This window comes from Lissotriton helveticus, chromosome 7 (genome assembly GCF_964261635.1).
Source record: "Lissotriton helveticus chromosome 7, aLisHel1.1, whole genome shotgun sequence".
Lineage (NCBI taxonomy): Eukaryota > Metazoa > Chordata > Amphibia > Caudata > Salamandridae > Lissotriton > Lissotriton helveticus.
In genome coordinates, this window is record NC_136068.1 from 46,021,624 (window position 1) to 46,038,455 (window position 16,832).

General features: G+C 46.6%; 1 protein-coding gene across 2 annotated transcripts in view; it reads right to left on the reverse strand.

Moving 5' to 3' along the window:
- Window positions 1-6,371: 6,371 nt before the first annotated feature.
- Window positions 6,372-16,832, reverse strand: part of LOC144767990 (guanylate-binding protein 1-like) — a 333,964-nt gene continuing 323,503 nt past the window's right edge. For both annotated transcript variants that reach the window (XM_078651373.1, XM_078651372.1), the window contains exon 11: window positions 6,372-6,830. In XM_078651373.1, coding sequence (XP_078507499.1) covers window positions 6,448-6,830 — 383 coding nt within the window. In that variant the 3' untranslated portion in view covers window positions 6,372-6,447. The remainder of the gene's footprint in view (window positions 6,831-16,832) is intronic.

Genomic DNA, 16,832 nt, shown 5'->3' on the forward strand with positions numbered 1-16,832 from the left:
GGCCTCCATGCTTCCGGCAGATCCCACTTCTGACACCACCTGTGAGACTGTGGGCTGGGCGGACCGGAATAACAGTCTGGGAGGCCGAATGTAATGAGCTATGTTCAAGGATTTATTCGTTTGATAAGGTACACAAAGTCTGGATCCAAAGAGTTTTCCGGGGAAGAAGCGCCGCCGAGAAGCACCCAGCCGGGAGGGTGTGGATGTTGTGGGGATTTCCGGGTTGTGGTCCTCTGCGGGGCTGATGTCATCAGGGTACGGCCGGTTGCTGGGTCTCCTCGGAGATAAGTAAGAGAGTACAGGGGTTAGTCTCGTCCAGTAAGGACTGCTGAGTACTTCCACCGTCACCGGGAAGTGAGGGGCCAGGTCAAGAAAGTGGGGAAGGGGGGAAGGGTAGGTAGGTAGGGACAAGACCAATCCGCAAGCAGGAGGGTAGTGCGAGGGGAGGTGTCTGGGATAAGTGCGAGGGAGGTAATTACAGTGCTCGTGATAAGTTTCTTAAAGGCTAAGGCGAGTGCAGGGTGCTCGTGAGGCTCTATATACAGTATGGTACAAGCAATAACTATATTTACACTAAGGGACACGGAGAAGGATAGAGTGTACTCACGTGCCCCGCCGTAACTCTCATCCGAGTTACAGCCGCTCTCCAGCCACCTCCGGAGGTCGCCACCAATCCTCCGTCCACAGGTCTTCTTCCTCGTCCTCTTCTCCGATCTCCGCCTCCTCTCCGCTCTCCTCCTTCCTTCTGCTCTCCGTCGGGGGTTCCGCGCCGTTCGCTGTCTCCTGCCACGAGTCCGCTGGGCTGAACGATGTTTCCCCGTTCCTGCTGTCTTTTCTGTGCGGACCGCAGTGGACGTGCTTCCGGTTCCGGATGGGTCGGGTTCGTCGGCAGGAGTTCCGCTTCCGGTTTCCTGATGTCCAGTTTCCGGGTCCTTGGGGGTTAGCGGATCCTGTGGGCGAAGAGAGGATGTCCGGTGACCAAGGGACGCTGTTCCTCCTGGTGTGGGGGTGTGGCCCCCCCGACTGCAACGTTCTTCCGACGAGGTAGGGACCCCCGGTCTTCCACACTCATCCACCACTGTACGTAGATCATCCTCATACCTGGCCACCAAGACATGAAAGTCCCTTGGCGCACAACTACGACTGACCAGGAACATCTTACCTTAATTAAAGAACTCAAGAGCTGCCTATTTCATCAGTAGCAGCACACCCCCTCCCTTCAGTGCCTTCAGACCCTCACACCTGAGTATGGTGCTCTATGGAGGTATAGATGTATTGTTTGATTGTGGTCTAATTTTATGTGATAGATACTTACAGCAGCACAAGATTTGTTACTGTGTCCCTTGCACACTGTAACACCTCATACATGTGACCCTTATCATTGAGTAAATGGATTTCCACATGGTGCCATTGAGTCCTTCACACTTCCATGCACATGTGATGTGTAAACATGCTGCATGCAAGAATGATGATTTTGGCACTGTCTGCATACTTGGCATGCATGAGGATACATTTTAAGCATACAGACAAACATAGTAAGGATTTCTAACTCACCAATGGCCTTAGGATCCTTGAAGGACTCCACCTCACCCCTTGTGTATGGTGGTGGACCACCTACAAGGGAAAGACAATAGAGCAGATTCTCAGCGTATGTTGCATATTTCAACACAGTACAGAGATTACATGAGAGTCAGTGGTATCTTCAACATTGGCTTACGATGCATCCCATGAGGCAACCTGATTCATACAACAGTCTCTGGCTAAGTGCTTCACATGTGAAGCACACTCTTCCACTGCATGTATGACACACATGTGATCCCTTGTTTGTGGTGTCACATTGAGATGGCATTTGCCAAATACTTGCACACGTGTCCCATATCGATAATATGTTTGCATTGTGTAGATGTATGTGATTGTGCTTTTATGGGGGACTTCATTTATAAAGCAGCACACCATGGTGAACAAACGGCACAGATGCGCGAGGCATCTGTGTGGGAATTGTGGGCCATTGCTGGAGTTGCGTCGCAAGCGCAACTCAGCTCCAGCAAGGCTCGGGGATGCACCATCTGCACAATGCTGCGTCAATACCTACGCCTGCTTCAAGCATGCGCAGGGTTTTTACGCAGCATTGCCCAGAAAGTGACTGAGTGAAATTTCATAGATTTCACTCAGCCACTTTCATGAGGGGTTCCTGCGCAGGAAGGCCCCCCCCCCTGCGCAGGAACGCCTTCTTATGGCGCAGTGCTTTACAAAGTTGTGAATAGGGCGCTTTATTTGCGCGGCAGTTGGTCAAATAAAGTGACGCAATTGCGGTGCAAAGAGGCACAAATGCCTCATAAATCTGGCTTTATGTATGTTGCATTTTTGTGTAGCAAATTATGTTTGATATTTAACAAATTAACACCAACCTGTAGTTGATGGTAAGGTGCTTATTTTTCTAAACATGCACAATTTTGCTTTTTGGAAGGTGGCAGGTGATGCACATGCACCATATGCACACACATATACTTTTGAGGGCTGCAGCAGTGTGTCTTTGAGACACCCCTGCACCCTTGTAATAATTCACTTATGTCGATTAGCAAATAGCTGATTTGAAATAAGTGTATAGATTTTAAATTTTTCCTATGGCCCTCCTGGGCCTTGGCAATGCATATGGAATTATCCCTTAATTGCTAAGGCTAAACATGCTAAGTTGCACATACGAAAGATTAATGGATTCCTAAAATAATAGTGATTTTTCTTAATACATACCATTTGTCAAATCATAAATATGGATTCCTTGCTAATCTCAAATTTAGATTACCAAAAGGGTTTGTTGATAGATATGGCCCTATATCTGATGTCACAGCGTTGCAAGGGGATCATCAGTGAGACCCCTGTAGTTTCACAATTGAATAGCTTAACCTTACAATACAGCTGTTAATACATTAAATAAATGTCATTTGACTTACAATTGTTCCCTCGACCTCGATTCCAAGGTGGTCCAGGAGATCCTGCTCACGGTTGATGACATCAGCCCACCGATGCTTGTACTGTCGGAGGGTCCGGTCCACTCCAAATATTCGCAACATCTGGTCTCCCACCTCTGCTTCCTTTCTTGGGTTGGGTAACCCAGCAGTACCCTGCCTCCACTCCCAATCATGTTAGGGAGGTAGTGGACAATCAGCCACAGTAGCCCCCCATACTCCTGCTCAGTGAGGTTCCTAGACCTGGGTGACATTGTGACAAAGCACAAGCCACGCTGTGTGAATGCTACAAAAAAAATAGTGGCTTTCACAGGAATACCCCTAATAGTTTAAATCCACTAAACAGAACACTATTCCCCCTATTACTAACTTTGAAAACCCCTTAAAACAACACAAATCCCCCTATTAATGGATAATAAAACCCCTAAACAGACAGACACCCCTTTACACACAACACACAGGTAGACAATACTGAACACTACAGAGACAATTTGGACACAGTTAGCAAGACACACACTGTAAAACAACTGCAGGACAGGACAAAACTCTCAAGCACTTTGCAAACACACTCCTACACCTCTCTGAGACTACAAAGGAGTGAAAGAGAAAGCGAAAGTATTATATAACTTCCTGTTTTTGGGCAGGGCAGGCTGGTTACATCATTTCCTGTTGCGATGCGACTCGTTTCCGGCGATGCGTCATTTTTGGCATGCGAATAAAACGTAATTATGTCGCATCGTGGTACAGTTAAAATATTTCCCCTTACGGTGCGAACAGTTCTGGTGGAAGCGTCATTATTGTCATGCGACACAACCTTTATTATGTCGCATCAATGATTAGAAGCATGGGTGACTGATGACATATGACCCTTACGGTGCGAATAGTTCTGGTGGAAGCGTCATTATTGTCATGCGACACAACCTTTATTATGTCGCATCATTGATTAGATGCATGGCTGACTGATGACATATTTTCCCCTCAAGGTGCGACCAGTTCTGGTGGAAGCGTCATTATTGTCATGCGACACAACCTTTATTATGTCGCATCATTGATTAGATGCATGGCTGACTGATGACATATTTTCCCCTCAAGGTGCGACCAGTTCTGGTGGAAGCGTCATTATTGTCATGCGACACAATCTTTATTATGTCGCATCAATGATTAGAAGCATGGCTGACTGATGACATATGACCCTTACGGTGCGAACAGTTCTGGTGGAAGCGTCATTATTGTCATGCGACACAACCTTTATTATGTCGCATCATTGATTAGATGCATGGCTGACTGATGACATATTTTACTCCCAAGGTGCGACCAGTGTTAGTAGATGTGACTTTATTGGCATGCGTCACAATCTTCATTAATGGCACATTGCAGTTATTATCTGACAATGTTGTTGCATATCTTAAGTGGTGTATGTTTTGACGCTGGCCAAAAAATGCGTGTTTACGCTTAGCGTGAAAGTGTCTCAACAGGAACACAAAATGTTTGTGTGTAAATATTTTATGTTTCTAAATTCTGCTGAGTCAGACTATGACATGTGTTGACCAAAGTCACTTTTGGTCCTTGTGTAACGTGACTTTTGTGCGTGGAGTCCGGAATGCATGGGTCAGATTGTGGCGTACGCAGACCCAACGTCACAGTTGTGTGTAGAGTCATGAATGCATGGATGAGATTGTGAAGTATGATACACCTACTTCATTTATGTGCCTGCCACATTAGTTCTATTATGCAAACCTGTGTGAGCACTGAGGTGTACTTTTTCATGGATGGTCATATTTAGCCTCACATCCACTGTGTAACATATTAATGAATGTAATGTTTGTCCTATTATTGAATTACCTCCAACATGACTTAGCAACATACAAGAAATGTTTCTTATTTTTACCTGCTGTGTGATTTCATAATGTGGACTCATCTTCACCTGTGGTTTTATCATTTTCTGCACCACTAAATGGGGATGCCCCATCTCGCTGCTCCCATTTCCAGCAAAAGTCATCGAGAAGACCGTCAACAACCAACTGGCCGCCTTCCTCAAGATGAACGGATCGCTCGACCTCTCGCAGTCTGGCCCAACCACAGCACCGAGAGGGCCCTGATCGCAGCCACCGATGACATCCCAGCCCTGCTAGACAGTGGAGACACAGCGGCCCTCATCCTCCTAGACCTCTCCGTGGCCTGTCTGCCACCGTACCCTAGCGCAGCGCCTCAGCAACGTTGGACTCCAGGAGAAGGCACTGGAATGGATCACCTCGTTCCTCGCCGGAAGGACACAGAGAGTCCGCCTCCCCCCGTTCAGATCAGTAGCCACCACAGTCATCTGCGGCATTCCTCAATGCTCCTCGCTCAGCCCAACCCTCTTCAACGTCTACATGAACACCCTCGCTGCCATCGCACGCCAACACAACCTCTAGATCATCTCCTACACCGACAACACACAGCTGATCCTCTCCCTTACCAACGACCCCGCCACCGCCAGAGCCAACCTACACGAAGGGATGACAGACGTAGCCATGTGGATGAAGAACAGCCGCCTGAAATTGAACTTGGACAAGACAGAAGTCCTCATCCTGGGATCCTCACCCTCCGCCTGGGACGACTCCTGGTGGCCCCCCGCCCTGGCCAGCGCGCCCAAAACGACAGACCACGCACGCAACCTACCCTTCATCCTGGACTCCTCCCTCTCCATGACCAGACAAGTCAACGCAGTCTCCTCGTCGTGCTTCAACATCCTGCGCATGCTACGTGAGATCTTCCAGTGGATCCCCACCCAGACCAGAATGACTGTTACCCAGGCCCTCGTCACCAGCCGACTGGACTATAGCAACTCCCTCTACGCAGGAAGCACTGCCAGACTCCACTACACACTCCAGCGGATTCAGAATGCCTCAGCACGACTCATCTTGGACATTCCCCATCGCTGCCACATCTCCGGAAACCTGAGAGATCTGCACTGGCTCCCGGTCAAGAAGAGATTCACCTTCCGTCTCCTCACCCACGCACACAAAGCCCGACACAACCAAGGCCTAGGATACCTCAACATCCGCATCAAATTCTACGCTCACACACGCCAGCTTCAATCGACCTGCCACGCCCTCGCCGGCGTCCCCCGCATCCGAAGAGCCACCACAGGAGGAAGGTCCTTCTCCTACCTGTCCACCAAGACTTGGAACTCCCTCCGACCCACCTCCGCCTGACCCAGGACCACCTTGCCTTCAGGAAGTGGCTGAAGACCTGGCTGTTCGAGCAGTGGCGGACCCCCCCTCCCCTAGCGCCTTGAGACACTCCGGGTGAGTAGTGCGCTATATAATAGCTTTGATTGATTGATTGATTGTGTACTCCACATATGAGATTGTCATTCAACTTGCAGTGTAAATTTTAGAAAAATAATCATACACAAGGGAGTAAAGGTAGTATGATGTATTTTTATTAGTCCTTACAAAAATCAAAATGCATGCTGAGGATGTTATTTTTGACATTGTTAAAAAAAATTATGCACTATGTCAGCACGTCTGCGGATGCCTGCTGCTGTGCTTTGGTTTACAGGAGCATGGCCGTCCTCCTGGTCATCCTCCGGCATTTGTGGATTTAAATCAGGTCCCTCATCCCAGGGGACTTTTGTGAGCACACATATGTTGTGCAGTATTGCACAAGCCAAAATTATTTTGCACACTGTCTCTGGTGAATACAGCATACGTCCACCAGACTTGTCCAGGCGCCGAAACCTGGCCTTGAGCAGACCAAATGTTCTTTCGACAATGTTCCTGGTCCTGCAATGTGCTTGGTTGTACGCTACTTCCTGTGGCGACTGTGGGTTTCCATAAGGTGTCATCACCCATGGCTGGATGCCATATCCCTGGTCAGCTGTAATGGAATAAATGAGAAGGTACAATGAAATGCTTGTAATGGTTCTGGTCGAGTACAGGCCATATGTTGTGTGTAATATTTCTTTTGACAGTGTCCATTGGGCATGGATGTTGCAGAGAACACACCCAGTGACTCACATGCAAGACACCTTTGGCACATAGTTATGCTGGGAAATGGACACAGATTTGGACGGACATGCATTGACTCCCTATATGCCTCTACATGACCTTGGCCCTCATTTTTGAAGGACTTGCGCCACTGGTGCATGACTTTTTAATTTTTTTAAAGTTAGGCACCAGCAGCGCATGACCTTAATTAATTATGCCCCTTCTATTGATGTATATGTATATGGTAGTGCAACATTATTCCATCCATGTCCTCATTAAAGCGTAATTGAAGCAATGTTAACAGTATGGTAGCATGGATGGTGCATTGTATCATACTCTTTTGCTTACCTACAAGTAGGCCATTGCCATACTGGCCATTCTTGAAGCGGTCATTTATGATGCAGTTCCGGAATATGAAGGCATCATGTACACTGCCAGGGTATTTTGCCAGCACATTGGTGAATAGTCCACGGTGATCCACAATGGCCTGTACATTGATTGAATATGTATGTTTGCGATTTATGTACAAATGTGCTGTTGCTGCCGGAGGTACTAATTGCACATGTGTACAGTCAATGGCACCCAGCACATGGGGTAAGCCTGCTATGTCATAGAATCCTTGCTTGATCTCCATCTGCTGTTGTGGATTGTTGGGGAAACAGAGGTAGCGGGGTGTCAGTTGGATGATGGCATCCAGGACAGTTGGTAGGAATGATGAGAAAGCTGGCTGGGATATTCCTGCCACTTTGGCAACTGTTGTCTGGAAGGAGCCCGACGCTAGCATATGCAACACAGCCAGGAGCTTTGCCTCTGGCGGTATGTTGGTAGGCCTGTTGGTTCCTACCTCTAGCCTTGGTCCAATGAGTCGCAGTAGATGTAGTATGGTCTGCTTCTTGAGGCGAAATAGACTTATGACCTCCTCATTCCTGAGGCCTCTCAGGACACTCCTTTGACGGAATAACCGCTCCTTTCTGCGGCGTTGCCTTGGGGGGGGGGGGGGGGTTTGTGGGGCGGGGGGTTGTGGTTGGATTCCTTGTGCTAGTCGTCTCCGTCTGGCAGCTACTCGCAGCATTACCACCTCCATGTTGTGGGGATTGTTGCAGCAATGTCCACTGTGGCCTCTCCTCTTGCTATGTGCCGATGCGTCATTTCCTGTGCGTCCGTTTTGCAGGCGCACCAATTCTGACGTAACCGCAACGATGCGCATTTTCCGCAACAGATGCGACAAAAGTGGATTGAGTCATTAATATGGATGCGTCACTTTTGCGCATGTTTCTCCGTCGTAACGCCCACCATGCATACATTAATACTTACGTGTCGCAGGGCATTTTCACGCAGTGGATTTCCGTGCGCAGTGGGCTGAAAGTGGCGCATCGTCGGAGATGCGCCACTTCATAAATATGGCGCATGCGTTGCGCCGACGATGCGCCATTATTTTTGACGCACCGCCGGCGCAAGCTCTTCATAAATGAGGGCCACGGTATTTATTGGGGTGGTACAGAGAGCCGTCCCAGCTAAGGCACAAGCAGCAAATGCCACTGAGAGAACACTCAGGGCACGATGTTTGCCAACACTCCAGATGACATCACAACATTCTTGCTGAGCTCTGCCAGCATCACATCACCACAAAATGCTGAGAGGAAGAGTGAAAAGAGATAAACAGAGGAGAGAAAGAGAAAAACTAGAAAGTGTGACAGAGGAAGTGCAATAGGGTGAGAAATGAAAATACAGGAAAGGGGAAACGAGGACAATACAAGAAACCAGGGAGAAAAAGCAAAGGAGTGAAGGAGAAAAAGTGAAAACTGACTAAGAAACAAAATGTGAACTGATATACATTAAAGAAAAAAGACAATACTTGAAAACTAAAAGATTAGATAATGTTAGAAAAAAAGTAAAAAGACAAGATAAGAAAGTTGAAAGATATGAAAGAGGGACCCTTAAGAGGTGAGACACATAGATATTAGCAAAATGAGCGTAATCTATTAAAACAGTGAGAACACTGAGGGCATGAAAGAGAGGGAGGAAATAAATGAAAGTGTTAGAGGCAGAAAGAGAGACAGATGAAGGAATAAGAGTGTAGGGGAAGAAGACAGAAGCAAGAAAAAAAAGAAGAGTAGAGGATAAGATGGAGAGAAACAGATAAAGAGAGAGGGGTTGAGGAAAACGAAGGAGGGCGATTGGAAGCAAGAGAAAGAGGGGAGCTGAAACGAAGAGAAAGAGGGGTAGGAATTAGAGAGAAGGAGCTGGGGAAAATAAGAAACTGAACGAGAAAGGAAAGAGAGGGATGGGAGAGAAACAATAAGGGAGGGAGAGAAGAGCAGACGAGAGGTGGACAAGTGATAAGAGAGCAAGTGTAAAAAGAAGAGAAATTATTTGTGAGTGCCATTTAAACAATTGTGTACACACAGATACAAATGGCATGTTTACTGTTCAGCACATCTCTTGCATAGGAGGGCTGAACAAAGTGCTGCCTGATAATCATAGTTTCCAGTCACTAACAGTGGGACACAAAGTGCAGGGCGTCCATCCAGCGGCAGGGCAGGTATCAGGCCAGTACGAAGGGGACACAAAAGATTCCCCCTCGATACTGCGGGGACAACCGAGGAGGCAATGACTTCTCTTTTAAATGGGTAATAAGCTGGAACACGAGAGAGGTGTTCCCCCAGGCGCAAATAGAGCACTCAGACCTGAATAGGGGTATCATAGGAAGATAGCGTGTCTTTTCCCTACTCCTATTTAATCATTTTATTATATCACTCACACGGTCCTGACGAAACGCATGGGGATCCATTAGGGAGCCATTGACAGCACGAAACATGTTGACCAGCACGCACATTCACAGTCACACACTGGCACTAGGAGCAGCGGAGTAATACCCCGACCTCTATGCTATTTGTTAATAGAGGTGCCCTGAAGCCCCTGTATAATTATTTTACCTTCATCTCCCGGACCAACAAATAAAATTATCCTCACGGCACCGGTGGGGTAATTTTAGTACACCAGCACGTACCCTTTTCGGCCCACACACCCACATGCACAGCTGCGGCGTCTCCTAAAAAGATCTCCGACAAATAGCCCTCTCGCGGGGCCCGTGGGGGATAGCAGCGCCACCCCCACGAGGAGCAACGCCCGATGATGAAGCATGACACTCGCAAGGGTGTGTGAGGGCACTCATTTCTAAAGGAGAAATTCCCCCACCTCCATCTACTGGGAACACTACATATAGAGACTTACCTTTCTTTTCTCTGCTTTCTTCTACTTACGTGACCAAATTGGTTATGGATCTGAACTTTAGGAACAGTTACCACACAGTGATTAGATGTTAGTTCTTGGGAGTAACGGTACTGGACCTAGGGGCATATTATCAAGGGGGTTTATCTCCGCTTTGTTGGCTTTAAAAGCCAAGAAAGCGGAGATAAAATTATCTCCCTATTACCAAGCTATCGCTAACACCAGTTAGCAACAGCTAATAGGAGATAGCGACCATCTTGGGCCCCGCTTTGCATGTCAGTGATATTTATCACTAATGACATGCAAAGTGGGCGTGCCAAGATGTTAGCGACTGGAAACAGTCGCTAACATCGCTATCTCCTATTACCAACTTTTGGAGATATTCGCGCTAAGCGCGAATATCTCCAAAAGCTAACACCTGCCCTGAGCAGTTCTTAGCCATGTTATCCAATGGGAGGTGGATAACATGGCTAAGAGCATTTGCTCGATAATGCATGAATATCGCTGACTTTTCAGCGATATTCATGCATTGCGGCCGTTTTTTATCGCATTTGCGATAAACCTTGCTAATAGCAAGGTTTATCTGCGATAAAAATCGCCGATGTGCGGCGATAATTTTTGTCTCTAAACAAGTTAGAGACAAAAATTATCTCTATTGGTTGGTAATATGCCCCCTAATCCATTAATTTATCCTGACCCTCCTAAACATGAAACACATTGTACGGACAAGAACAGAAAATATCAAATAAAGTTATCCATGGTTACGTAGAACTTTGAAACCTCTGCTCAGTGATGCGCATGCATACAAAGTTTTCAGTCAGTCCTTAGTACATACAGCTAGAGTGACGTGTAATGAATTGTCCCTGTTTCTGCCTTGGAAGGAAACAGTGAGAAACTGTACCCAACATGGCCTTTTTGTTTTGTTTGTGCAGCATCAAAATCATCCATGCGATCACCGATGAAAATAATTATACCGTACAGATTTTTGTATTAGTGTCACTTTATCCTCTTTGTGGCAATGCAGGAGTTTTCTTTTTCAAAACCCAGGAAGTTTTGCACAATTAATCTCAGTGAGGAGTTTCCTTTCGCACTGCACCACCTGTCACTCAACATTTAGACAAAGTGTTGTGCACTCCCCATATCAGGTTGTGTGTATGCTGAATACATGTCTGCAATAGCCTAAACCTTGAGTTGGTGCCCCAGATGGCTCCTGGAAACCAGGCAATTTCCATACACTTTATCAACTGTTGTAACCACTTGCAGCTAACAGACCTCATATATTTTCTAATTTTGAAAATGGACTTTAAAAAGATAGTCATGCAATTTCGACATAGTATTCCAGTTTTTAATTTTCACTTATCACGTTCTTGTGAACAACAACCATTCCGTGACCATGCTGTTAAACCCCACATACATGAAAGCAAAGATTAAATCATCCCCAGCATCCCCCTGTCCCTATATTATTAGAATCCCACCTCCTAGTACACGCCTGGCCATTTAACTGAAAAAATATATATTATCTAGTCCTGAAGAGGGACCGTATTTGGCAAAAACATACCAACAAACAACACAGAGACCACTGTCAACCACACCCACACACGAGTACACACATTATATGTAAACAATCTGACATTTTGATCCAAAAAACAACCACAACCAGCACGCTTTGCCACCTCTTCCACCCACACATTGAATACAGGTCACACCTCTATTGTTCTAGAGGACAACCACAGACACACATTTGTCTTCTATATCAACCTAATGCAAGCTGTCATAGTTTGGGGCAATGAATCTCGAACTAAAAGAACAGCATCTGCCCTCCACGGACACCGCCTTGTAAAACAACCTAAAAACTATGGAGTGCGCCACTGTGGGATTTGTTTGTTGTGCCCCTCGGCAGTTTCACTTTCATACCTGATTTATCTTCCTTTTAATTTATTAAACGTTGTCTAGCTCTGCCCTGTAAAGTTTTGCTATGGAAAAAAAGACTTTTAAACATTGCATTTTAATTTCAGTCGCCTGCAGGAAGCAGAGCTCTTTGAAGAAGGGTTTGTCGTGTGCCATGCAGTTTCAGCCACTGCAGAAGGAGCAATCAATGCCTGCACACCATCTGGCTCATCGCGACATGGGCTCTAAGAATATTATCAGGCCTGAACAAAGGAGGTTCACACAGCGACATCCACACACACGAACACACCTGTGCAAACACTTGTTCGCTGGCGACCCAAACAGAGAAGCTCCAGGCACTCATGCAGAGGTGCGTGGAGATCCTCCTCCTCCTCCTCAACCAGGTGGGAGTGATCGGGCTCCCTGCGGGTTGGTAGGAGCACCGGGCAGACGCAGAGCAGGAGTGGCACGCACCCATGGGGGGAAAACATGGAATTGGCAGTCAGTGGTGAGGGCCGAGGAAAGAGAGACCAGCAGGGGAAGAGAGTGACAGGGAGACAGTCAGGACAGACAGCCCTGCCAAGTACCACGCATCAGGAGTTAGACTAACGCATTTCAGTGCAGTGGTCCGCATCACCGCACTGAAATGCGAAGTCACACATAATGGGGATAGCGCCACCTCGCTGATAAAACCAGAAGAGTGGCAGCGCGCCATGTCATGAATGCTTTCCTGGCAGTCTTGGGGGCTGACTGAGGTAGTAGCTGCTAACTCACTTGGCTGCTACAATTTATTTATAAAAGAAGATGATTTCCCGGTGCACATTAAGTGTGACTGACGTCACAAGGCAGTGCTATGCCCAATAGGCGTGCAGCGCGCTGCAGGACGTCATGTCCTGCTGCCGCTGGCGGCAGTTAAGCTTATGGGATGCCGGCGAATGTTGGCAGCGCTGGTGCTGCTTGGTAGTAAATTGAAACAAGCATTTGCAATGCAATAGGTCTCGCATTAGGAAAGTTTGAGCTATTGGTATTGTAAATGACCCATTTATGTGTTGGTTTTGAAAATAGCGAAATTAATAGCTTTGTCATTTACAATGCCAATAGTTTTAACTTTTGCAAATGTGACACCGATAGCATTTGTAATGCAATATGTGTTGCATTTACGTGACTTAGATGTATTGATATTACAAATAACAATGGCTTTTAATTTTTTTAAATAATTAATACTTAAAAGTTATTGTAATTTATAATGGCAATAGCTTAAACTTTTGTAAATAACTTTTGTAAACATTATGTTCAGTGTATTTTATTGTGACGAAAATCCAAGAACAGAAGTGAAATATTAACATCTTTTTGTGACATTTGTAATAAAGCTTGAAACATAGAGAGGACATATTTGAACCTGATGCTTGTGGATGCCTGATGCTTGTGGACGTCTGATGCTTGTGGATGCTTGTGGACATCTGATGATTCTGGATGCTTGTAGACGTCTGATGCTTCTGGATGCTTGTGGATGCCTGATGCTTGTGTATGTCTGATGCTTGTGTACGTCTGATGCTTCTGGATGCTTGTGGATGCATGATGCTTGTGGATGCCTGATGCTTGTGTATGTCTGATGCTTGTGGACGTCTGATGCTTCTGGATGCTTGTGGATGCCTGATGGTTGTGTATGTCTGATGCTTCTGCATGTCTGATGCCTGATGCTTGTGGATGTCTGTTGCTTGTGGATGCTTGTGGACGTCTGATGCTTCTGGATGTTTGTTGCTTCTGGATGTTTGTTGACGACTGATGCCTGATGCTTGTGGATGTCTGATGCCTGTTGCTTGTGGATGTCTGTTGCTTGTGGATGTCTGTTGCTTGTGGATGTCTGTTGCTTGTGCATGTCTGACGCTTGTGCATGTCTGACGCTTGTGCATGTCTGACGCTTGTGCATGTCTGACGCTTGTGCATGTCTGACGCTTGTGCATGTCTGACGCTTGTGCATGTCTAATGTCTGATGTCTGATGTTTGTGGATGTCTGACGCTTGTGGATGTCTGACGCTTGTGGGTGTCTGACGCTTGTGGGTGTCTGACGCTTGTGGGTGTCTGACGCTTGTGCAAGTCTGACGCTTGTGCAAGTCTGACGCTTGTGCAAGTCTGACGCTTGTGCAAGTCTGACGCTTGTGCATGTCTGACGCTTGTGGGTGTCTGACGCTTGTGGGTGTCTGACGCTTGTGGGTGTCTGACGCTTGTGGGTGTCTGACGCTTGTGGAAGTCTACGCTTGTGCAAGTCTGACGCTTGTGCAAGTCTGACGCTTGTGCATGTCTGACGCTTGTTCATGTCTGATGTCTGACGCTTGTGGGTGTCTGACGCTTGTGGGTGTCTGACGCTTGTGGGTGTCTGAAGCTTGTGGAAGTCTGACGCTTGTGGAAGTCTGATGCTTCTAGATGCTTGTGGACGTCTGATGCTCTGGATGTTTGTGGATGTCTGATGCTTCTGGATGTCTGACGCTTGTGCATGTCTGACGCTTGTGCATGTCTGACGCTTGTGCATGTCTGACGCTTGTGCATGTCTGATGTCCGACGCTTGTGGATGTCTGACGCTTGTGGATGTCTGACGCTTGTGGATGTCTGACGCTTGTGGATGTCTGACGCTTGTGCATGTCTGACGCTTGTGCATGTCTGACGCTTGTGCATGTCTGACGTTTGTGCATGTCTGACGTTTGTGGATGTCTGACGCTTGTGGATGTCTGACGCTTGTGGATGTCTGACGCTTGTGGATGTCTGACGCTTGTGGATGTCTGATGCTTGTGGATGTCTGACGCTTGTGGATGTCTGACGCTTGTGGATGTCTGACGCTTGTGGATGTCTGACGCTTGTGGATGTCTGACGCTTGTGCAGGTCTGACGCTTGTGCAGGTCTGATGTCTGACGTTTGTGGATGTCTGACGCTTGTGGATGTCTGACGATTGTGGATGTCTGACGCTTGTGGATGTCTGACGCTTGTGGATGTCTGACGCTTGTGGATGTCTGACGCTTGTGGATGTCTGACGTTTGTGGATGTCTGACGTTTGTGGATGTCTGACGCTTGTGCATATCTGATGCTTTGTGCATGTCTGATGCTTGTGCATGTCTGATGTCTGATGTTTGTGGATGTCTGACGCTTGTGGATGTCTGACGTTTGTGGATGTCTGACGCTTGTGCATGTCTGACGTTTGTGGATGTCTGATGTTTGTGGATGTCTGATGTTTGTGGATGTCTGACGCTTGTGGATGTCTGACGCGTGTGGATGTCTGACGCTTGTGGATGTCTGACGCTTGTGGATGTCTGACGCTTGTGGATGTCTGACGCTTGTGGATGTCTGATGTCTGATGTTTGTGGATGTCTGACGCTTGTGCAGGTCTGATGTCTGATGTTTGTGGATGTCTGACGCTTGTTGATGTCTGACGCTTGTGGATGTCTGACGCTTGTGGATGTCTGACGCTTGTGAATGTCTGATGTTTGTGCAGGTCTGATGTTTGTGCAGGTCTGACGTTGACAATTGGCGTTGACGTTACGGGTGACAATAGGTTTCGAGCCAGACACAAGCAAGCTTCGCTTGCTTGCATGTCTAGGCTCGACCTAATAAAGGCTGCTAAAGTAGCATTCATCTGCGACATACCAGTGCCAGAAAACTGCAGCACGGCAGCCACTTAATTCATTTGTCAAATGTTGCCTTGACTCAGCAGAATTGCAGGTCTATCGCATTCTCATATTCGATGGTAATAGCAGAGTTGCTCAGTAACACCTAATAAAAACGGTATTACACTATGAAAATACAATTCTACAAATATCTGGTGGTAAACACGGCTCTGAATGGTACTACTTGCATACATGAGCACGATGCAAGTACCACTACACCATCGATGCAGTGCATTATTTGTGAGGGAATTAAGCTGTGTGGGTTTTTTCTGGCACACCATGGTACACTTACCAACATGCCACTGAATAATACCGAAAGCTTGCATTCCAACAGGTGCCTCTGAGTTTTCCTCATGGTACAGGCAAGTACCTTGGAATTTTACAAAGAAATTACAGGGCATTCGTACTTTTACAGATTACTCCTGGACGTTGATAAAACGTTACCTAAAAGTGTGATATTTACATCTATTTTATCATAACTGTTAGCAAAAAAAGAATGACTGCAAATAAATTAGTACCGTTGTACCTCATGGATGTGATGACGATATATTCACCACGCTATGTTACTCGAAATTTGCCCCATAAGATAATAAACAGGGCCTCCAGTAAGAACACACGGCACTAAGTAACCTTTTTAAGGAGTGCTTCTAACTCACACCCACCACCACAAGCAATTGCTGCTTCAAACGGAAAGCATGTGACATTATAAAAGACTCATGTTAAGAAAGGTCACTCACTAGTAATACTAGTTTTGTCGATACACACACGGAGCCAAGCAAGCCTCTCCACGACTTTAAAGAGGGTAGAGAGAGTTAAGTTGATCTCAGATGTCATAAGAAGTCCGTTTAAAGACACACCCTCTATTCAAAGTCAATGGGTTGATTTTTCAAAATTAATAGCAGAACCTTGCAAAGTTTGCGAAGCTAGACCAAGACATCAATTAATAATAAATCAAACCAATGAAAAATGCACTGACAAAAGAAACACTTGTTTGTGGCTTGGAACATTCAGTGGAATCAAACGCACACATCTGCTTTAAAGATGACGGACGGTGCCTCGTTTCGGCCAGCTCTTTACCCGGGCACTTTGGAACTGAAAGGACATTGTTTTTAATGATA